Below are 24,251 nucleotides of genomic sequence, written 5' to 3' on the forward strand. Positions count from 1 at the left end.
CTCGGATCAGATTCGCACAGCCAGCACTGCAGTGAGAGAGAGTGAGTGAGCCAGGCAGGGGCAGAGAGCTGCGAGTGGGAACGCGCCCCCCCAGATGTTACACCCGGTGCGGCCGACCCCCCCTGCACCCCCCACGCTACGCCACTGGCTGACCGGCCTTTCCGGACTGGCTCCCCTCCCCTCCTCCCTGTTTTGCTCCCAGTCCTCGGCCCAAACGCGACTTCCTCTTCCTTTCCCAAGCTCCCGCGGTCCGCCCTGGTTCGGGCCGGACTGCCCTCTGCAGATCGCGGGGGGGGGAGGGGGGGCTGGGAGCGCCCTGCCGAGGCTGGCGCGGCCGGGAGAGCTCTGGCGCGCGCTCTTTCCCCCCCCCCCACCTCTCTCTCTCTCGCGCTCGCTCGCTCGTTCTCCCTCTCTTGTCTCTCTCTCTCTCTCTCTCTCTCTCTCTCGCTCTCCCTCTCTTGTTTCTCTCTCTCTCTCTCTCTTTCTCTCTCGCTCGTTCTCCCTCTCTTGTCTCTCTCTCTCTCTCTCTCTCTCTCGCTCGCTCTCCCTCTCTTGTTTCTCTCTCTCTCTCTCTCTCTCTCGCTCGTTCTCCCTCTCTTGTCTCTCTCTCTCTCTCTCTCTCTCTCTCGCTCGTTCTCCCTCTCTTGTCTCTCTCTCTCTCTCTCGCTCGCTCTCCCTCTCTTGTTTCTCTCTCTCTCTCTCTCTCTCTCTCGCTCGTTCTCCCTCTCTTGTCTCTCTCTCTCTCTCTCTCTCTCTCGCTCGTTCTCCCTCTCTTGTCTCTCTCTCTCTCGCTCTCTCTCGCTCGCTCTCCCTCTCTTGTTTCTCTCTCTCTCTCTCTCTCTCTCGCTCGCTCGCTCTCCCTCTCTTGTTTCTCTCTCTCTCTCTCTCTCGCTCGTTCTCCCTCTCTTGTCTCTCTCTCTCTCTCGCTCGCTCGCTCGCTCTCCCTCTCTTGTTTCTCTCTCTCTCTCTCGCTGCCGAAGTGCCGCTCCTCCCGAGGGACGCAGCCGAAGCCAGGAGCTGGCGGACTCCGTAGACGAAACAAAGCCCGGTTGCTTCGCTCGTCTTCCCTCTTTCTTCCCTCCCTCCCTCCCTCTCCCTCTCTTCCTCCCTCTCCCTTGGCTGAGCTTAGTTGCCTCTTTCTGATCCCGCCGCCGCCGCCGCCGCTTCTCCCGAGGACTTTTTTTCCGCCTTGTGGGGGAGCAACCCCGAGAGGTAAGGCGCAGGAAGGGACGAATCTGCCGCCCCTGGTACTACAGGAATGGCGTGGGAAACGAAGACAAACCTACCCCCCACCCTTCATTTTAGTCCACGGGAGGGGGGAGAGCCGGAGGGAGAATGGCGGGGGGGGGTTTCCCCTCCGAAGGCGAGCGCTCTTTTCTCCTGTCCACCCCCCCCCGCACACACACACACACACACACACACACACACACACACACACACAGAGACACCCTCGTCGGTCCTATTGTAGACATCAGTTGGAAAAGGGATGCCAGCAGGAGTTGCTTTGGGCGTCCGGCTGGGGAAGTGGGGGGGTGGGGGGGGGAGAGAGAGAGAGAAACAGGCTGCCTTCTTACAGCGCCCCCCCCCGCCGATAATCAGCTGAAGCGTAATGCTCTACTGCAGCGTTTCCCAACCTTAGGAACTTGAAGATGCGTGGACTTCAACTCCCAGAATTCCCCAGCCAGCTATGCTGGCTGGGGAATTCTGGGAGTTGAAGTCCACGCATCTTCAAGTTCCTAAGGTTGGGAAACGCTGCTCTACTGAAGTAACCTCGTTGTCTCCTTCCCAGGGCTTTTTTTGTAAAAGAAAAAGGTGCCGGAACACACACACACACACACACGTGTCATACAACCCGCCTTGCCCTACTCTACCAGGTTCCATCCCAAAAAAAGGTGCCGTGCCGTGTTCTGAGCGTTCTGTGAGGGAAAAAAAGCCCTGCTCCTTCCCGATAACACACTGAACTATAGAGTAAAGCGCACGGGCTGGCTGGCACGCTAGGCCAGGGGTCGGCAACCTCGGCTCTTTTATGACTCGTGGACTTCAACTCCCAGAATTCCTGAGCCAGCATAGCTGGCTCAGGAATTCTGGAAGTTGAAGTCCACGAGTCATAAAAGAGCCGAGGTTGCCGACCCCTGCGCTAGGCTGAGCTGCCTTTTAACCGGCCACATTTTTTCCACTTAGCTTCTTGGGCGAAGCGAGGCTTAACATTCTCCCTGGGGGGGTGGAAACAGCTGATTTCCGAGATGTTAGTTTCCAAAGGCGAGAATGGGCGCTCGGATCGTTCCCATTGTTTTGGGGAGCGTTAAGTTTGTGTTTGGGGTGGTTTTTTGTTTTTTTTTTCTAGTAATCCCCGGAGATCAGTCCTTGCCTTGTGGGGGTTGTGTTGTTTTTTTCGTGAATCTTTTTTTTTAAACATTCCCCAGTCTCCCGAACCGGGTATATTTTGTCAAACTTTTTTTTTTACTACGGTGTCCCTGAAAGTATTAAGAGGGTTTTTTTATTCTTTGTTTTAAAGTCAATTGAACCGGGTGTATTTTGTCAAACTTTTTTTTTTTACTACGGTGTCCCTGAAAGTATTAAGAGGGGTTTTTTATTCTTTGTTTTAAAGTCAATTGAACCGGGTATATTTTGTCAAACTTTTTTTTTTTACTACGGTGTCACTGAAAGTATTAAGAGGGGTTTTTTATTGTTTGTTTTAAAGTCAATTGAACCGGGTATATTTTGTCAAACTTTTTTTTTTACTACGGTGTCACTGAAAGTATTAAGAGGGTTTTTTTATTATTGTTTGTTTTAAAGTCAATTGGTTTATCTTCTGGATTTTACTTGAATCGGGGAAGATAGCAGGTGAAACTGAAAGAATGGATTGTTTACTGTGAATTGCCTCCTGAAAAGGGGGAGGCTGATTGGATGAGTTTGCTGTATTAAAAATCAGTACGCTGTGTAAAGCGTTTACTTCCTACCTGGCAAAGGTACGAGGGCTGTCTCTGGTCTTTAGATGAGAGAGCCCACCTTGTACAGAACTGTAAGATCATGCTTAGAATAGAACTGGGTTGTACGGGTTCTGGAGCTTGTTACGTATTGGCCCAAACATGCCACAATAAATTTGTACTGAATCCCTACTGTTAACAGGGAGTCCTGCATATGCCATGGCTACACCTAAGGCTGGTAATCTCGTCCTTCCCTATAGTGCTAAAAAAAAGTTATGTAAAAGTTTTGATTGACCAACCCATGATGAGTCAATGTGTGTACCTTCTTGTCTCATTCTGATTCATCCATATCACTACTAACTGGAGTATAACATGCAACTATCATGAAATCTTACTTTTGAGGAGCATGACTAGGCCGTCTTAAGTATCCAAGTAGTATGAATGAGAAAAGGGTACTTGTTTGCTGAGTATCTGCTTAGAAAAAAGTGTGTGATGATGATAACTTTATTGTCACTTTGAATGTACACCAATCGGCATACATCAAAATGAAATTTCGTTGCATACAGCTCTCAAAGGGTCACCACCTCCAATATATACTCCTTGTTCGTGGCCCGCTCAAATTTCACATTGTCCATTTTAGTTTCTAGGGAGTGAACGATGGCAAACAGGACAGATTATGAATATAATATAATAATATATAATATAATGAATACATATTATAGCACAAGTTTATTCATGCATCATCATAGCAAAGGAATGAATCTGAAAGCATACTTGATTTGATAAGATGAAATTCTGAAAGAATTAGCAAAGGATACAAGAATGAGGAGATGTTCTGAGTTTTTGGTAGAGTCAAGAGTACATCTTAGGAAAGAAAAAGAAACTACAGTGAATACAGAGTGACTATAAGAATTATAAGTCCGGTATGACAAGATTAAAGTCCTTAGCAGAATGAATGGAAAGTGGATGTTATGAAAGAAGATGTGGAAACTGCTTGGAACAGAGTGAATAAACTCACACTACAAAGTACTGTAGAGGTTTGTGAAATTATATTAACATTAGAACGCTGCATGAGGGGGAGAAAGACAAAAGAGAGGGAAAAAAGTCAACATATTGATTGCTTATGGACAGAAAAATATAATTCGAGAAATATCGTGAAAGAAAGCAAAGATTAATATTAAAAGAAGATAACACAGAGTACAGGTAGTCATTGACTTACAACCAGTTGTAAACTGAACCGCTGCAGTTGTTAATTGAATCATGCAGACATTAAGAAAATCCGGCTTCCCCTGTTGACTTTCCCTGTCGGAAACTGACTGGGAATGTTACAGATGAAGATCACATGTCCCTGGGACGCTGCAACCATCATAAATACGTGCTGGTTGCCAAGCAACCCAATTTTGATCATGTGACCATAGGGATGCTGCAATGTCACAAGTGCAAGGACTGGCTGTATGGTAAGTCACTTTTTCCAGTGCCGTTGTAACTTTGAACGGCCACTAAATGAATAATTGTAAGTTGAGAACACCTGCAATTTTGCTAAAATTATAATTGTTTTGGAAGTGAGAGAAAAATGGCTAAATGAGGAGTCTCCAGCAGAATGAAATGAAGCTTAAAAAAAAAGTGGGTTCTATGACCCTGGATGAAACTGAAGGAAGAGAATGCTGGAGTAATGAATCGTTATTTTAGACATTTGTACAGGAATGACAGTGGTACAGGTAGCCACTGACTTACAACCACAGTTGAGCTCAAAATTTCTGTTGTTAAGCAAGAAAGCTGTTAAGTGAGTTCCGTCCCCTCTTACGACCTGTTTTTCCACAGTTGTTAAGTGAATCGTGTGGTCGCTAAGCAAATCTGGCTTCCCCCATTGCCTTTGTTCGTTAGAAGCCAGCTGGAAAGTTACAAATGGTGATCACATGACTCTGGGACAGTGCAACTCTCGTAAATATATGCCAGTTGCTAAGCACCCAGATTTTGACCATGGGGATACTGCAACGGTCGTAAGTGTGAAAATCAGTCCTAAGTCACTTTTTAAAGTTCTGTCGTAACTTCAAATGGTTACTAAACGAATGGCTGTAACTCGAGGATTACCTACAGTATATGTCAAAGAATGGAATTTAAACCAATATAATAAATGTTGAAGAAGAAAAAATCAGGAAAGCTGTGAGAATGTTGACAAAATAAAAGGGCGCAAGTATAATCTGCAATGGGGAAAATGTTAAAATACGGGTGTGATTTGCCAATGGAATAGTATTTTGTTTAATTTTCTTTGTATTTCATTCATGCAAGATGTCTATATGCCCGATCATTGGAAGAATGTTGCTATTGTTGCTTATTCAAAACAAAAGTTATTAAGAACGAATGCAACACCGACAAGTCTGTTAAGTAAGCCTTTCTGTCAGAATTCTGATAGAAAGTAAATGAGAGGTGTCAGGGAGCAAAATTTGGGAAGTGGCTTTCTGCCATTCTGCAGACATATTTTTGCTCATCAGGTTATAGAGAAATATAGGAATGTGAGACCTATTGCATGTTACAGTTTCAGACAAGGTGTATGATGAATAGATTCAAATTATGGAATGCTCTGTGCAAATACGGAGTGGGCGGATGTTGGCTGAATATAAGAGCAATACATGAAGAAACTATCATGAGAGTAGATGAAGCATTTATCAAATGGCTCAAACTTGAGCAGTAAGAAAAGAATGTGTAAATCCCCTTCATTGTTTAAGGCCGTTTATTTATTTATTTATTTTTGGGACTTATATGCCGCCCTATCTCCCAAAGGACTCAGGGCGGCTTACAACAATAAAAAACAACAATACAAAAATTAAAAAAACGAATTAAATAACAGCCCCAAAATAAATTAACTACAGTTAAAAATTAAAACATATTTAAAAACCCATCATCAATCCAGGTCAGCCTGATGGAAGAGAAAAGTTTTGAGGTCGCGGCGAAAGGACCGGAGGTCCGGGGCCATCCGAAGCTCAAGGGGAAGCTGGTTCCACAGGTGGCACGCAGAGTCCTCTCTGTGGGCACGTGCGCCATCGCCCCAGTCCTAGGCCTTCAGCTGGGTTTTATAAAACCTTTTCACTTTAGGCCTCCGCCTCCATGTGCAAAAAAAAAAAGGTTCAACTTCTCGCGGGGAAAAAAAATCTCGCAAAGTTGGAATTGATTGATTGATTGAACTTTTTAGTCCCACCCAGTCTGCTGTTACCACTGCAGCCACGCCCACCCAATGGGCCATGCCCACCCAGCACCCGACGATACATACGTCGGTTCTGGGTTGCAGTTTGGGCACTTGGTCTCTAAAAGGTTCACCATCACTGGTTTAAGGTATTCAAGATAAATGTGCAAAGCATACCTGTGCTTGCATACAGTGATAATATCAGATGAGACATGGAGGTTAGTGGGCAATGAAGAAGTTTTGGGGTGGCAGATTGATGTCTGCCAGTGCCATATTGCGTACCCTGTGCTAAAATTAACGTCATTCTTAATAAGACTAGTGTACTGTAAGTGGTTAATACATCTAACATAAGAAGCTAATTCCAGTGTAGTCTTAATGAGATTTTCGCCTCAGAGATTACAAGGGAAAGAATACTTTATCTTAGCCAATAATGGCTCCCCTTATAGACCAGACATTCATCTGTCTGTGTCTATTACTTCAGGGTACCAGATCTTGATCCTCATATCTAGCTACATTTTTTTTAACTTTCATAGATTGGTTGTCTTAGATTTTTGGAGCTTAGATCTGGCAGCTCTGTTATTACTGTTCTAGATAGACATCTCCTGTGAAAAAAAAAATGAGGGAACACTTGAGCAATATATTAAATATAAATTATCTTTTTAAGTTACATAATAAGTAGGAATTGTAAGCCTTGTTGCAGGTTGGTGCCAGCTAGCTGTATCATTTTTTCCTGAAGGTTTCATGCTCCTTTTTCTCCTGGCATTCTAGATTTCCTTGTGCCCAAAGCAAAGCTCAGTGTATTGCTATGAAGCATTCTTAATTTTCTTTAGTTTGTGCTTGCTTTTTCTTTATCTTGGGCTCTTTTCCCCTTGATGTATCTGTGTTCTTTTGCAAAACCTGGAGTTCCTTGAGCCTGGAAATAAAGTTATTTTGGCTACGTATCGGTTTCCACTCTTTTGTTGACATGGCAAGGAATTTGATGCTCCTGTCTTTCTATTTTATATCCCTGCTTACAGGACTTCCAAAGCTTCAAGCAGGCTTTCCATACCATTATGTTTTCATATGTGTGCTTTGAATTACATTGTTGGATCACTTTTGAAGAATGCATATTGTCTGCCAAACTCAAAAGAGCTTCTGAAGTCCAGAGCTGATGTGCAGTGTCATCTGATGGGAAATGTTGATCTTGTCCAAATATCAGCAAATTTATGTTTATCACAATGTACTTTTGAGAGTAGTTTGGTGGGCATGGCTGTTTGGTCTGTGAAAAAGAAAAAAGGGGGTGGGGGGACTGTAACACTTGCCACTGTTTTAGTAGGTAAGTTGGCCTAGCTCTAGAAACCCTAGCTCTAGAAATTTTACATCTGGCCTATAATAACAATGAAAACATACGTAAACCTTTTGTATGATTATTAAATTTGATATGTTAACATTTCCTTAAAATGTAACACTTGAACAAAATGGATGAATATGTTACTTTAAAGAAACAATGAAAGCTAATATATCTTACACCTTCTTTCTGATTATGTATACTTTTATGTATATAATCTATTATCATTCTGAAGTAATTGAAGTTTACTGTTTATTTTTTTAAAAAAAACACATCAGTGTAGTTGCCCAAAACGGAAGAAAAACATGAGTATCTTATTCAAAAGTTTGTATCATAATGCTTCCATGTTTTTTGTTTATTATTGTCGGGACATGTTTTCTGATGTATTGGCAGGTATTCAACTCAAGGAAAGTGATTTGTATTTTTCCCCCTCAATTGTACGTAATCAACCAGTTAAATCACAAAGACTTGAAACAAGAAATAACTTGGCTGGTTTGACATGGTTTGTTCAGCTTATTTCCGGATCATGAGTGCTTAATGAGGGTTTTTAAAAATATATATATATGCTTTGTGATAGGCACAACATGGAAAAAAACCTCAATTATGCAACAACTCAGAAGGTTCTGATAGTTATAATGTTTGCTGTGAATTAATGGCTAGTATGCCTCATGAGATTCTTTGGCTCATGAGGTTCCATTTTAGATAACTTTTTCCAGAAATACTTTTGTGCTATGGAACTTTATACTCTGCATGAATTTTGAAACATTCTAGGATGCCCATGAAGTTATGCATAGAACATAGAATTATAGAGTTGGAAGGGACCTTGGAGGTCTTCTAGTCCAACCCCCTGCTCGAGCAGGAGATTTGATACTGTTTCAGATAAATGGTTGTCCAGTCTCTTTTTGAAGGTCTCCAGTAATGGAGCACCCACAACTTCTGAAGGCAAGCTGTTCCATTGGTTGATTGCTCTCACCATTATGAAATTTCTCCATAGTTCTAGGTTGCTTCTCTCCTTGGTTAGTTTCCATCCATCGTTTCTCATCTTGCCTTTTGGTGCTTTGGAAAATAATTTGATCCCCTCTTCTTTGTAGGAGCCCCTCAAATATTCTGCTGTCATGATGGTGAGATGCCAGGACTGTCTGGCATCTCACCATCATTTCACATGAACTGAAAGTGCTTCTTAAAACAGCTTCTATTCTTTCTGTAGCAGCATATTGTAAGAATGTTTGAGAGTGGTGTTTTCTGGGAAGCATCCTCTTTGTTACAGATTTGTAATTAAGAAATTGCTGGTAAATGTTTGAAAAAATCCAGAATGCCCAATAGAAATTTAAAATTACTAATGTTCATCTGTTGAAATGTTTGGGTAGCTTTTCCAATTTTGAGACTACAAATATTTTTCTCTGTATCCTAGCAGTTGCTTTAGTTGCACTCACATCACTAGAAACAATTATTTTCTCACTTGTGTTGAATCAAAAGTGGGAGCCATTCCTTTTCCTGACATTTTCAGTATAATTTTGGTCCTTTGTTTCAGATATTATCATACTATCTTGACTTGATTATCTATTCTTTCTTTGTGACTTTATTGAGCTGTACAGGAAAATGTTCCCAACCTTAGACATCACCATCAAATTTCTAAAGACTTTTTTTGAGAAAGTATAATTGTTATTATTCAGGTTTATATTCTGCTTTTCTTTCAGAAGATGTCTATGCCTTCTCTAATTTTATCTGTGCAGCAGTCCTGTGAAATAGATGAGCTTCCAAGACTGGTAGTGGATCTCCCTGACCCTCTCCAACACACTGTCTTTTCAAACCATTGTTCAATAATCTTTCATGGGATGGCTTTCCTCCAAGGACTTTCCGAACCTTCAGGATTTGCAGACTTTACAAACACTACTGTATTGTATCTGGTTGGGCTAAGAGCACAATAGGAATGTCCCTGGATGGACTTTGCTTAAAGATTGTAGAAGCATAAGGAATATGCTGCAGTTCCACAGAGTAGCCATTTGTTCATAGGCAATGAAAAGCTTTGGAAAAGAGTAGAACGCAAACGGAAAACTGTTTTTAATTACATGAATAAATAAGTGTTTCAGGAATTCCTAAATACTCATGGGAACATGTAGTTTTCCTTGCCTGAAGGAAAAAAACATGAAGGATCTTAAATCAGGGGTTCCCATCCAAGGGTGTGAGACGATATTCCAGGGGGTGCGAAAATTTGGGTTTTCAAAATTATAGTACATATGCATAATTCGTTGCCATTATTTCAAACTTTTGTAAGGGGTGCAAGAATATATCAGAAGCGTTCTAAGTGTGCGGGGGATAGAAAAGGTTGGGAGCTGCTGATCTTAATGGAAGATCATTGTCATCAGGTTTAATAAGATGAGGTATATTACACAATATGCTGCTGTATTATAGCTGAAATTCAGGTGTATAAAAGCCAAGTATCCAAGGTTAGTATTTTATCTAAAGGTAAAGGTTCCCCCGCACATGCATGCTAGTCGTTTCTGACTCTAGGGCCGGTGCTCATCTCTGTTTCAAAGCCGAAGAGCCAGCGCTTCTCCGAGGATGTATCCGTGGTCATGTGGCCGGCATGACTAGATGCCAAAGGCGCACGGAACACTGTTACCTTCCCACCGTAGTGGTCCCTATTTTTTACTTGCATTTTTTACGTGCTTTTGAACTGCTAGGTTGGCAGAAGCTGGGACGAGTAACAGGCGCTCACTCTGTTACGCGGCACTCGGGATTCGACCCGCCAAACTGCCGACCTTCTGATTGACAAGCTCAGCGTCCTAACCCACTGAGCCACCGCGTCCCTAGTATTTTATCTAGTGTCATGTAAAAAAAAAGGAAACTAGTGCAGGACAGTGCAAATAGATAATAAGAGGTGATCGTTTAGTTGCCATCAAATTTGGTAGGACAATGGAAACAGTGAAATCTGAGTCACAGTTGAGCAGAGAAATTCTGCCTCTCATTCCATGCCTAGAATTTTTTTGCACAATTTTATAAGACGTGCAGCTCCTGACTGTTTACTTCAGACAGTTTACAAATTAAAAACTATATCTATATAAAGTGTGTGTGTGTGTGTGTGTGTATGAAACAAATATATCGGTCAGCACCAACAAAATAGAAAGATTGCGTTGGTACTAAAAATCAAATTTAAAAAAATAGTTGCCAAATGTTGTCTGAAACAAACCTTTTTGTCCAGTGTGCCCCTCTGCTTTTTCTTATATAAATAATAATAATAATAATAATAATAATAATAATAATAATAATAATAATAATAATAATAATAATAATAATTTTATTTGTATACCGTCCTTCTCCCAAAACCGTTCACTGGTATGAGAAGAATAAAATGTCATACCTGCCATTTCTGCCAATGAATATAGTCCATCTCCCAAAATCTAGGGTTTAAAATATACCTCTCTTAAGAAGATGCTTGCTGTCCATTTTGAAGCAGGTGTTTTATGATCGTAATATTGTGGGCGCGTAAGCTGACTTCAGTTTTTGACAATGTTCTGAAACTCTCATTCTACCCTGATTCAAAAATGTCCCATGTGTAACATCAAAACCAGTTTTAGGAGGACTGGCTTTGGTCTTGTTTCACCCTAAATCTATAAAGCCCTAAATGGCATGGGTCCGGATTACTTACGGGAACACCTGCTGCCAGCATCAATTTCCCTTCGTCCAGTGCGCTCCCACAGAGAGGGCCTCCTCAGGGTGCCGTCGGTCAGAGAGTGTCGGCTGGCAGCGCCCAGGGGGAGGGCGTTCTCTGTGGGCGCGCCAGACCTCTGGAACCGTTTACCGGTTGAGCTCCAGATGGCTCCTGACCTTCGCTCCTTCTGCCGTGACCTGAAAACTCACCTATTTGAACAATCCGGCCTGGTCTGATGGGTTTGGGGTATTTTAATTGTAATTTTAATAAATTTTCACTGCAATTGGGCTACTCTATTTAATTCTTATCGTAACTTTTGTATATTGTATTTTTTTATTGCATTTTATTGCCCTGTACACCGCCCTGAGCCCTTCGGGAGAAGGGCGGTATAGAAATTAAATTAAATAAATAAATAAATCACTGCAAGCTTAACAGAATTCCAATAATATTTTCATATGGCTTGATCTATGTGCAAAATACTTTAGACTAGCAAACATGGGTCCAAATAACCTCTGAAACTCTGATCAAACAGTTTCTTTGAAATATATTTTATTTAAAAAATGTTGACAAAGAACGCAGCAACCTTTTTTCGTTCTTATCTTTTTGACACAGATCTCTAGAGAGGAAATGATCCTTGGTGTCCCATTGATATGCATTAGGTTTTCTTCAGTAACTTTAGAAGTAGTTGTTTTTTTGCTGATTGCAAAATCCTCTACTTTTAAATTATTGCTTGTTTATACATAGTTTTGAGTTCATTCTGATCTGTTTTCCCCTGATTTGCTAATCACATGCTTTGTTTTGTTAAGGAATAATTTTGGCATTTATCATGGTGGGAGAGTGGATAAATTGTCATGTCGTTTTACAAAATGTACGTTTTATATTTCCATGTTTTTAAGAAGAATTTAAGGAAAAATAGTTGAGTTGAGTACTAAGTAACTCTGCTATTAGATATTTTATCAGATACTCCATTTGGACCTTGGGAGAGTAAATCAAAATGCTCATACCATTTAATATAAAACATCATACCAAAATTAGCTGAGGGAAGAGGCCATTGCCATTTGGTTATGAAACTCCCTAAACGGATGGACTGAAAGTATTCAGCAAAGGTAATGTGGTTTTTTGGGGGAAGAATCTTACCAAAAGATAATTCACCAGTAAGGAAAGCTCAACTCCCAATTTATAACAGCCAGTTTTCAACTCTATATATTCTGTCTTGAGAATACCAAAGAAAATTTGTGCCACTGATTGCTGTATGTTCCAAAAGAGGATTTTTGTCTACTGTTTTCATGATTGTGAGAAGGTAAAAGGCAAGAAAATAGGAGAAAATTTTCTTAGATGGAAATAAACAGTTAACAATAATAGTGATGGAGGGATGTGGCTATAAAAATAGTTTGCTTTTCTGTTTTCTCAGGCAACAATATAGGTGAGCTAAAGAGGGTCAGTAACATAAATGTGCTGAAGAAAAAGCTTAAATTCTTTGTCTTTCCCCTTCCTTCCTTCCTTCCTTCCTTCCTTCCTTCCTTCCTTCCTTCCTTCCTTCCTTCCTTCCTTTCTTCCTTCCCTCCCTCCCTCCCTCCCTCCCTCCCTCCCTCCTTCCTGCCTGCCTGCCTGCCTGCCTGCCTGCCTTGATTGCATTCATTTTCTACCCCAGACATGTCAAACACAAGGCCCGGGGGCCAGATCCGGCCCGCAAAGTGGTTTCATGCGGCCCGCGAAGCCATCCTGGAAACAGTGAGGGAACGGCCCCCACTGCCTTGGCCCTGCCCCAGAGACCCTCCTCCTGCCAGAGACCCTCAGATCTGTCCCACTCCTGCCCAGGCCCCCATAGGCACCCTTGATGCGAATGATGTAGAGCTGGCCATGCCCACCCAGTAGGCCATATGCACTCTAGCCACGCCCACCCTGGCCATACCCACCCGGCCCATTGAGGACAACCACAATGCTGATGCGGCCCTCAATGAAATTGAGTTTTACACCCCTGTTCTACCCTTTTTCTAGGCATTATACTCCATTTTCCCCCCACACATTAGTGGTCCTCCGTGGTGGGCGGGGGTGAACTCCAGTGGGGATCTTTAATTATGCACATGTTGATTGAGAAGGTTTGTAATCAATACAACAAAGACACTAAATTTCTAATATCCTAAATGAATGCAACTTGGAACAGATGAACCACAAAGGAGGTAATCCTAGATTTAATCCTAAATCATGACTGTGATCTGAGGCAAGATGTAAGTATTGTGGAACTAGTAGAAGTGGGCGACCAAAATACTATTACATTTAGCACACATGGAAATGGGAAACTGCCAGCTGAGTGCAACAGTCACATTTGATTACAAAAGGGGCAACTTCTCAGATATGAGGAAATTGTGAAAAAAGACTGCAAGGAAAAATCAAAGAGAGCCAAACCTCTTCTTAATATCTTAGTGTTAATTAAAACCACATTAACTAGGAGTCAAGGGGGATGTATTTGGCAGGGTAAGAAAGAGTCATCCTAGAGTTGCATCAGATGCATTCATGAGAGACATGCATGACTAGTCTAGCAGCATCCAGGAAGCTGTAAAAGGAAAGTAGTTTTTCTTTAGGAAATGGAAAGAAGCCCGTCCTAATGAGGAAAACAATAGGAAGCCCAAACTCTGAGAGTAAAAAAGAATCGTGCAGGGTGATAATAAGGAATTTTTTAAAAGAATCCACTCTCCCCAGTAAACAGAACTAAGAAAAACAATATAAGGCACTTGCGGTAGGACATCAGCCAAGGAAGCGGTTGGGGTATTGATGCTGAAAAGATCCTGAAGGAAGATGTGGACATTGCAGGGAAATTGAGTGCTTTTTTGCCATTTATTTCTACAGATAGTCCTAGTCCTATGTCCATTTCTTCAGCGATTGTTTTAAGTTACAACAGAGCTGAATGAATAGTGGCTGGGACCACTTCTCGGAGTTCTAGTTGCCCCAGCAACCCCACGTTCATGTGATCATGTGACCAGTTGCAGCTCCCCCCACAATCGCGTGGTCTCCTTTTGCAATCTTCCCTGCCGACTTCCCCAGAAAGTCAGTGGGGAAGCTGGTAGAGAAGGTCACAAGTCACTGGGGTATGTCTCTCCCACCCACACACCTTCCCCCAACCTTTCCGGGCTTTCGCTCAGCTGCCCACTCATGTTCCCCTGCACAACCTCCCTAACCCTTGTCATGCCACCCTCCCATATCCATTTTGACCTGTGTTCTCTCAACTACCCCCTCGCATCCTTGTGGACCTTCTTAAACCTACACCATGCTCCTCACACATCTTTTGCACCTTGTTGCACCCTTGTTTACTCTCCCCTGTCTGCATCTCTTACAAACGCCTTCCCCCAACCTGCACTGTGCCCCTCTTGCACCCTCATGTACCCTTTACCCCTGGAGTCCCTCCATCACCTTGCAGCAGTCACTTACCTGCTTAGTGACTTGCAACTTCCTGACATTTCACTGACTTCGCTCGTGGGAAATTGGTAAGTTGCCTCACCTGAACAGTTAACAATAGCAATTAGGACTGCAGGGATTGCCACTGCTAAGTGATGAAGTAATATGGTCATGCTTTATGACTGCCTCGCTAGCCACAAGAATTTTGGTCCCAATTGCTGTCATATGTTGAGGATCACTGAACCCTTATAGACATTCTGAGGGAGGGAATCAAAACAACTGGAAGAATGGCTGGCTTTCATGGCCAAGGTAGGACTTCAGTTCATAGTCTATTATATACGATATATCATATCATATCAATCATATATCATATCATGTCATACCATACCATATATAAATAATGTAACTATTCCTACAAAAAAATCTACCCCTTGGTAGTAGCAGTTCCATTCTGGATCTCTGACTCACAAACAAGCAATTACAAATTGTTCCATTTCCATATAATATGTCCACATTATTCCCTTGAGGATAATGGTACTTTAAGAATCATTGCCTTAGCTTGCACAGCCAGGATGGTTGTAAACTGTAGCCTGAGATATTTTGTTTTGTTATGCAAGTTATACAAGTCAAGACATTTAGATTAAGAGATTACTGTTTATTTGCAGTAAGTTCCATTCCTTACTAAGGGGAAGGTTTTTTTCCTTCTCTGTCTCTCTCTCTCCTTCCCTCCCTCCCTCGGTTAACCAGGTTTTAGCTGAGAGTAAGTTTGTTACTCGTCCCAGCTTCTGTCAACCTAGCAGTTCGAAAGCATGTAAAAATGCAAGTAGAAAAATAGGGACCACTACAGTGGGAAGGTAACAGCGTTCCGTGCGCCTTTGGCATCTAGTCATGACCATGGAGACGTCCTCGGGCAAACGCTGGCTCTTCGGCTTTGAAACAGAGATGAACACCGGCCCCTAGAGTCGGAAACGACTAGCATGCATGTGCGGGGGAACCTTTACCTTTTTAAAGTTTGATTATAAATGAATGTAGAACAGAATGCCATTTGTAACCTCCTTCTGGCTTCCCCACTGACTTTGCTTGTTGGAAGCCAGCAAGGAAGATCAGAAATGGTAATCATATGACCATGGGGACATTGCAACAGTTATATGTACAAGGTCTAGTTATGAGGAGCAGTCAGCACTATCATACATTTGAATGGTCACTGAATGAGTTGATCATTAAATGAGGACCACCTGTATTCCATGTTATCATTTGTAATCAATAGTTCCATATATTTTTCTAGTACCATAGGAAAAGTGGTTGGGTTCTCTAGAAGCAAAACATATTTTATAATTCCAGAAAGAAAAGAGCTTTTACATAGGAGAACATGTGTGGTGTTGGATTTAAAAGACCCAAGTTCTATTCCACCATCAACCATTATCCACTTATTGGATAACTTTGGGCCAGTCATTTTTTTTAATCTTAACATAATTCAGCAATACGTATGAGAGCTGTGTTAATCTATGGAGGCAAAAAAACATGTGTCTGATAACACTTTTTCCAGCTAATTTATTAAAGACATAAACTACTTATTACTAGTATTTTATTACTAGTTGTAATGTGTTAAAAACTCATTATGTTTGTTGAGAGCTGTGTAAGCTATCTGAATAAAATGTAGGATAGAAATGTATATATGCCAATATATATGCTTATAACAAATACAGTATAAGTGTATATATATATATATATATTTTATTTATATTTATTATATTTATTTATATTCATTTAATTTATTGGATTTTGAGGCTGGTTAAGTCCAAAAGGTTACGGACAGCTTCCATTTAAGAAACATTATGGCCTGGGAACAACCATATCAGTAACAATTATAACAATTATAACACCCTATCTCCAGACTTGGGAACTGAGCCTTTAGAGTCATCCATATCTCTGGGGGAAAGGGGATGCTCTGCCAGACAGGGGCTGTGGCTGAGAAGTCGCAGAAGATGGCTATGTTTATTAGAGAGGACCTGGACCCCACGTACCCTGTCCACAGGTATTGGAAAGGTAACCTTAGAGAGGGTAAAATATAAATGTACTTATAACTGGAGTTAATTAAAGCAGTCACATGACATTTCACTTAATGAATGCTTAGCAATGGAGTTGCCATTTCCAATTAGACTCATTAAGCGATGACTACCGTATGCCTTAAGCTGTACGTCCCACTTCCCATTTTTGCTATATAGTTGCTTTAATTCGGTTTAGCAAATTCTAATTTCCTTATTTAAAATGAGTCTCGAAGTAATTTTGCAAGAGTCCCCTGTTTGGAGCAGTACTAAAATCATTTTCTCATCAGTTTTATCTACAACAGCTAATGAGGGCCAGAAAACAAAGAAGAAGAGAAGAAACACATATAAGAGCAAATGCAAAACTTGAACAGAGAGCATGTCCTTAAGCCTTCATGCCATGATTTAGAGCATCAGATTGTTATACTGCAGTCTTATAGTTTCAAATACTCAGTGCACAGATTTGTTTCCACAAAGATTGCTCTGTGCCTGATTAAAGGCTGTGCTGCATATCAACATGCATAGAACAAGTGCATGTTTGTAGCAATAGTCATGGTTTAATGCAGTAATACCTTCCACAGGATTTGGATATGCGCACAACTCTTGAGAGAGGAAAGATTATTCATACATCCTGGTTCTCTTAGTATTTGTATTGATATCAAAGGTAATGAATCACGCTGCAGGCTCAGAGTGCTTATCAGGGAAACTTAACTACAGCTTCAAAACTATGTCATAACATGCTTCAATGTACCTGATACTTAAAGGTTTATTCTAGTAAATAAAATGTTGAAATTAGTTTTGATTCCTGCAGCAATGACTGATAGGTGTAAAAGAATTGCAAACTTGATTTGCAGTACTTTGCTGTCAACATAATGCAGACTTAGCTTTTCCTATAGCACTTATGTGCCATTTTATGATGATTGTACATACCAATCTGTAATAAAAAAAATTACAGAGAGATCAACAGTTAGATAGAAGCAACTGAATGAATATTGTGGTAAATATAAGTATAAATATGGAGCCACTGAGGGGAAAAAAGTCAGCTTCAACAATGGGAACTATTTATTTATTTATTTGTGAATCACATGCATAAACCATCCAACCCAGAGGACTCTGGGTGGTTACAATTAAAAGCACATCCAATACAGTATAAAAATAAAGGCAATAAACTTTAACTAATATAACAATATAATACCTAACTAAAGGAGTGGGGAACACACATGATTCCAGAGGGCAGGTACTGTGACAGAGAAGGTATGCCACATATAGTGAGGGGAAAAATTATTTGATCCCCTGCTGATTTTATACATTTGTCCACTGACAAAGAAATGATCAGTCTATAATTTTAATGGTAGGTTTATTTTAACAGTGAGAAACAGAATAACAACAAAAAAATCCAGAAAAACGCATTTCAAAAAAGTTATAAATTGATTTGCATTTTAATGAGTGAAATAAGTATTTGATCCCCTATCAATCAGCAAGGATTCTGGCTCCCAAGTGTCTTTTATACAGGTAACAAACTGAGATTAGGAGCACTCTTTTAAAGGGAGTGCTCCTAATCTCATTTTTTTACCTGTGTAAAAGACACCTGTCCAAAGAAGCAATCGATCAATCAGATTCCAAACTCTCCACCATGGCCAAGAGCAAAGAGCTCTCTAAGGATGTCAAGGATGAGATTGTAGACCTACACATGGATGGAATGGGCTACAAGACCATCGCCAAGCAGCTTGGCGAGAAGATGACAACGGTGCGATTATTCGCAATGGGAAGGAACACAAAATAACTGTCAATCTCCCTCGGTCTGGGGCTCCATGCAAGATCTCACCTGGTGGAGTTTCAGTGATTATGAGAATGGTGAGGAATCAGCCCAGAACTACACGGGAGGATCTTGTCAGTGATCTCAAGGCAGCTGGGACCATAGTCACCAAGAAAACAATTGGTAACACACCACGCTGTGAAGGATTGAAATCCTGCGGTGCCCGCAAGGTCCCCCTGATCAAAAAAGCACATGTATAGGCTCGTCTGAAGTTTGCCAATGAACAGCTGAATGATACAGAGGAGAACTGGGTGAAAGTGTTGTGGTCAGATGAGACCATAATTGAGCTCTTTGGCATCAACTCAACTGACCATGTTTGGAGGAGGACCCCAAGAACACCATCCCCCCATCAAACACAGAGGTGGAAACATTATGCTTTGGGGGTGTTTTTCTGCTAAGGCAGGGGTGTCAAACTGCCAGCCCATGGGCCGAATGCGTCATCTGGAAGCCACGCCCACCCCATTGCAAGCAATGGCAAAATAGTCCAATACGTCTCGCAACGTCACATGACATCACGAGTTTGACATGTCTGTGCTAAGGGGACAAGTCAACTTCACTGCATGAAAGGGACAATGGATGGGGCCGTGTACCATCAAATCTTGGGTGAGAACCTCTTTCCCTCAGCCAGGGCATTGAGAATGGATCGTGGATGGGTATTCCAGCGTGACAATGAGCCAAAACACATGGCCAAGTCAACAAAGGAGTGGCTCAAGAAGAAGCATATTAAGCTCCTGGAGTGGTCTAGCCAGTATTCAGACCTTAATCCCACAGAAAATCTGTGGAGGGAGCTGAAGGTTCAAGCTGCCAAACGTCAGCCTCAAAACCTTGATGACTTGAAGAGGATCTGCAAAGAGGAGTGGGACAAAATCCCTCCTAGATATGTGCAGACCTGGTGGCCAACTACAAGAAATGTCTGACCTCTGTGATTGCCACCAAGGGTTTTGCCACAAAGTACTAAGTCATAAATCAATTTATAACTTTTTTGAAATGTGTTTTTCTGGATTTTTTTTGGTTGTTATTCTGTCTCACTGTTAAAATAAGCCTACCATTAAAATTATAGACTGATCATTTCTTTGTCTGTGGGCAGACGTACAAAATCAGCAGGAGATCAAATAATTTTTCCCCTCACTGTAGGTCCTATCAGATGGCACTGTTTTAAAGATGGGATCTGGAGCATGTGTGTGCTGTGTCATATTTCACCAGTTGAGCAGATACCATAGAAGAAATTTGGTCCATCAGATAAACTATGCCATGGAGGACTTATAGGACACAACTAGCACTAGAACTACTTCTGTCACTTGCATATGATTTAAATCTAAAATTACTACTTGCTACTTATATTGTCCCTCATGCCGTAAGCAAATAATGATTTTGATTATTTCTTTTATGAAACATCAGTTTCAAGAAGTTTTTTGGAAAGTCAAACCATACAGTATATAAAACCAGGTAACTACGGTAGCAAGTTCCTCCTCTGTTGCATTTTGATTGGCCATCAGTGATCCTGTACATACTGTTCTCTTCTGTTTTGTAAAATTGAACAAAACCTTTTTCTTACCATTTGCAGAAGTTGGACTCTTCCCCCCCCCAACACACACACATCCTTCCCCTGCAAATCTCATCCTTTACAAATACAGCTGGACTAACACAATGACAACAATAGAATTAAGAGAATTACTAAGTACTGGCACCACAGACAGTTCCTGTATTTTGGCTCCTGGAGTTTCAAAGTAATCTAGTGTGAAACTATATCAGTGCTGTGCTTGAATTAGGCTGTCAACTGACTGCTGCAAAAGAAATTATTTCAAAAGAAATTTGCCAAGGTTAAAATAAAGATATACCTCTTTAAACAACACAGAAATATGCCCATTGCATTTAAAACACAGTTTTTGATAAAGTAATTAGGTATTTTTGTTAGCTATGACTTTCCCCATGTAGAAATTAAAATAACAATTTTTGCCATACCTGTATAGTGTTGAAGAATTCCTAGATTGAGGGAATAGAGAATAGTTTTTTTAAATTTCATTTTGTTATAAACAATAATGTCTTGCTAGCACTGAAACCTTGAGATCTTGCTGCACAATAAGAGGAGGAGAGCCATGTAGATCTATATAAAAAAATATATATATTGGCAGACTATCAGAAGGAATCTGATGAGGTACACTGCAGCTTGCAAAAGATTATGCCATTAATAAAATCTGATAGCTGGAAAAGATGCTCCTTCTGATTTTATAACCAGTAACATAATATTCTAATTTCTGCCTGATGGTAAATTATTACTGAAACGCAGACTTTTAAGTCTTCCGGACAAACATGTATTCACAGATAAAGCCTTGTTCGTGTTTTAAAAACCCTCCTTTAGATAAGCACTAGAAGTTTGTTTGCCAAAGAATGTGCAGTGGAAGTAGCTAAGGGCGTACAGGTGTAGTATTTCAATGCTTTATTTCTTTTCTCAAAACTGCAAAAAAATGAAACTTTGATTTTAGGTTTTAATGATTAGACCAATTTTGTTATTTTAGAAATGGCTTGAAATATAAAGCAAAAGTTGAGGTTATAATTTTTTTTTGCATTTTACGGCACTGAAAATGGGAAGATAAGTACTTTTTCTTTCCTTTCAATTCTCCCTTTCCCTTAGTTCACTAACTATTGCCTTTCCTGTATTTTTTACCTTATAATGAAACCTATTAAAATATGTTTTTAAAAAGGAAAAGGTTCTGTTGTATTAGGTGTAGAATTTTAGTAAACCTGTTGTATTTGTTTAGTTTAGACCAGGGGTGTCAAACTCAATTGCATTGAGGGCCGCATCAGCATTGCGGTTGCCCTCAGGGGGCCGGGTGGGTATGGCCAGGGTGGGCGTGGCCTACTGGGTTGGCGTGGCTAGAGTGCATATGGCCTACTGGGTGGGCATGGCCAGCTCTACATCGTTCGCATCAAGGGTACCCAGGGCTTTTTTTCTCATAGAACGCTCAGAACGGAGTTCCGGCACCTTTTTTGGATGGAACCTTGTAGGGTAGGCAAGGCGGGTTGTATGACATGTGTGAGTTCCGGCACCTTTTTCTTTTACAAAAAAAGCACTGAGGGTACCTATGGGGACCTGGGCAGGAGTGGGACAGTTCTGAGGGTCTCTGGCAGAAGGAGGGTCTCTGGGCCAGGGCCAAGGCAGTGGGGGCCGTTCCCTTACTGTTTCCAGGATGGCTTCGCGAGCCACATGAAACCACTTCGTGGGCCGGATCCGGGCCTTGTGTTTGACATGTCTGGTTTAGACTGAGATCAAGCAAATAAGCAACTGTTAAGCCTCTTTATATTCTTTCACAATGAGCCTGTGAGAATGCATCAAAAGCAATGCATGGGTGTGTTTGTGAAGAAGGGAAAATGCCAGTAGCACTGTCCTTAAAGTGTGATTCACAGGAAATAATGGGTCAAAAAGATACATTAAAGGCTCCCGTAGGAAAGAAATGGTACTGTGTTGTTAATGGAAAAAAAGCTTGGCAAAAATGTTGTTGTGACTGTTTCTGCGGCTTGGAAAGGAATTTCCTATAGCCCAGAGTAACCATTAAATATGTCTCTGTTTTTTAGGAGGAGTTCAGCAGGGCTTTCTTTCCCAGAGAAAATGTCAGCTTCTGCCATGGAACCCCAGTCTCTTGAAGAGAGAGGAAGTTTTTTTAAGGTAAATAAAACAGTGGTACTTTAAAAAAAACAAAAAAGAACAAGAAGATAAATTTTATTTCAAAATGTATATTCAGCCATCTGCCCACTGCTTTTCGGTTTAAGAATTTGGACAAAACTATGGCGAGAAGGCTTTGTTTTTTCATGTGGAAGTGAGAGTTGGGTAAATAGATTATATAAAGTCTAAACGGATTACCGTAGTTAAAGTGCGTGTGGTAAAACAAGAAGAGGCAAGGTCAAGAATGAATAGGTGATGAATAAATACAAAAATGAATGTGAGGTAAGTGACCGTTATGAAACAAGTACAGAGGCATGGTTTTATCATATAAAGCAAGTATGTGACAAATTGAAAAAACAAAATATGTTAAAATAAGAGGAAATGGATTGATAGAAAGAAGACTAAAAAAAAATCGTTGACTGATGAAGATCCTCAAAAAAGAAGTAGGAATGGTTTGCAAGGGTAAAAGGGTTTGTCAAATGGTATTGGGGTCCCCAAACAAAATAACATTATGACAATATATTTATATTCCCTTGAAGGTTTTTTTGTTTTTGATGCCTTCAGGTCAGTTTGACTCTTGGCGACTGTCCAAATAGTCCCTGCAGTTTTTTTTGCAAAGCTTTTTGGAAGTAGCTTGCCATTGCCTCCTTCCTAGGGCTAAGAGAGAGTGATTGGCCCAAGATCACCCGGTTGGCTTTGTGTATAAGGCAGGACTGGAACAATGTCTCCCAATTTCTAGCCTGGTACTTTAACAACTATGTTAAGCTGGCTCCTCTCAAAGTCTATATTCCATACATTTCAGAAATCATGTATAACAGATCAACTGTTTCTCATGCACAAGACAATAAATTATGTTGCCGTACACTTTCATATTTCTGCTAATTTACTTGGAGTTTGAATTTGGGGTCTTCTGTGCATGAAGCAGTTGCTGAGTTCAAAGCCCTTCCTTTAAAAAGCAAAATTCTTTGTTTTTCTACTGAGTGGCTGCATTTGTGTAACAGAGGGAACCATAAAATAGCCATATTTTAGTCTAGTATGTTGGGTTTGAGTTCAACCTCTGGTTAATTTCAGATGTATCAAGAAGATGGCATTATTAAATAAGCCAGGGTTGTCTAGCCACCTGCGTCATATTTGCAGCTTTCAGAATTCAGCTGCTACAAATTTTGTTCCCGGGCAGATTGAACAGTTTGCTATTATATCTGACTTAAAGGAAGTTAATGGTTTGCTTTTATTATGGAAAGTCCATTTCTTTACATCCACTTCAGCTGTGGAAATAGTGGTTTATATTATGGCAGTTGAAGCAAATTCCTATGTTTGGCAAGTGGATAGAGTTGCCTAGACATATAAATAATCTCTTTCATAAAGAGAAAAATAAATAAATTGCAGACTGGAGAATAAGGATATTTGGGAGCTGTAGTTTCCTATCCTTGTTTCCCTCCCCGCAGGTGCAGGAAATGGATACCACCTATTATACTAGAATTAAAACCCTATGTTTGGCTATCTCAGTGTTAAAATGATGCCACGAAAGACCACATCTGTAAAAGAATAGGAGATATGTTTAAGATGCAACCATTCCACTGGTAACATATTTTTGCTTGCTATTGTGTTTTTAAAACTTCTTCTTTGTTAACATTTATTGTACAATTGTTTTATACTACCATATGCATCACTCTTTATTATAGTACCATTGAATCACACCAGGCCCCAGGCATCTGAATGGACAAATTCCTGCCATCTTTAGTGTGAGTTTCTATTTAGATCTGAATGGAACAGCCTATTTTTATTTCATCAAGGATCAATCATCACCAACCCCCCAAAAATAATTTATAGGTGCCTCTCTTCTTCAATTTAATGTCATCCATTACCATAAAATGTCTCGTATCTTTTGTGAACTTTCCTCCCTAGGAGTAATTTTTTTTACTTCAATATTTTAATCATATTTATATGTTCTTGAATGTTCATTTCTTTGTCAACATCTGCCTTCTGGTTTACATTATCTTTGTCTACTTAATATTTAACCGAAAGCTAAAGTTTTATTTTCTATTTCTACACTGATAATAAATTCCTCTAAGTCTTCTTTACTGCGAGTTTACAGAGTCTGCAAGTTTCAAACTGTTAGTGCTTCAGCTTCCATTTTAAATTCCATCTCTTACCTGTTCAGTCCTGCCATACTTGTTTTTGCTGTCTATGTTAAACAGGTAAGGTAACAATCTGCATTTATCTTATTATTTATCTTATTCAGAACCATG

The 24,251-nt window shown here is 40.7% G+C and overlaps 1 protein-coding gene across 1 annotated transcript in view; it reads left to right on the forward strand.

Moving 5' to 3' along the window:
- Positions 1-999: 999 nt before the first annotated feature.
- RIN2 (Ras and Rab interactor 2) overlaps positions 1,000-24,251 on the forward strand; it is a 73,700-nt gene continuing 50,448 nt past the window's right edge. The window contains exons 1-2 of the mRNA XM_083358330.1: positions 1,000-1,212; positions 21,915-22,005. Coding sequence (XP_083214456.1) covers positions 21,949-22,005 — 57 coding nt within the window. The 5' untranslated portion in view covers positions 1,000-1,212; positions 21,915-21,948. The remainder of the gene's footprint in view (positions 1,213-21,914; positions 22,006-24,251) is intronic.

This window comes from Vipera ursinii, assembly GCF_947247035.1.
Source record: "Vipera ursinii genome assembly, chromosome: 3".
NCBI lineage: Eukaryota > Metazoa > Chordata > Lepidosauria > Squamata > Viperidae > Vipera > Vipera ursinii.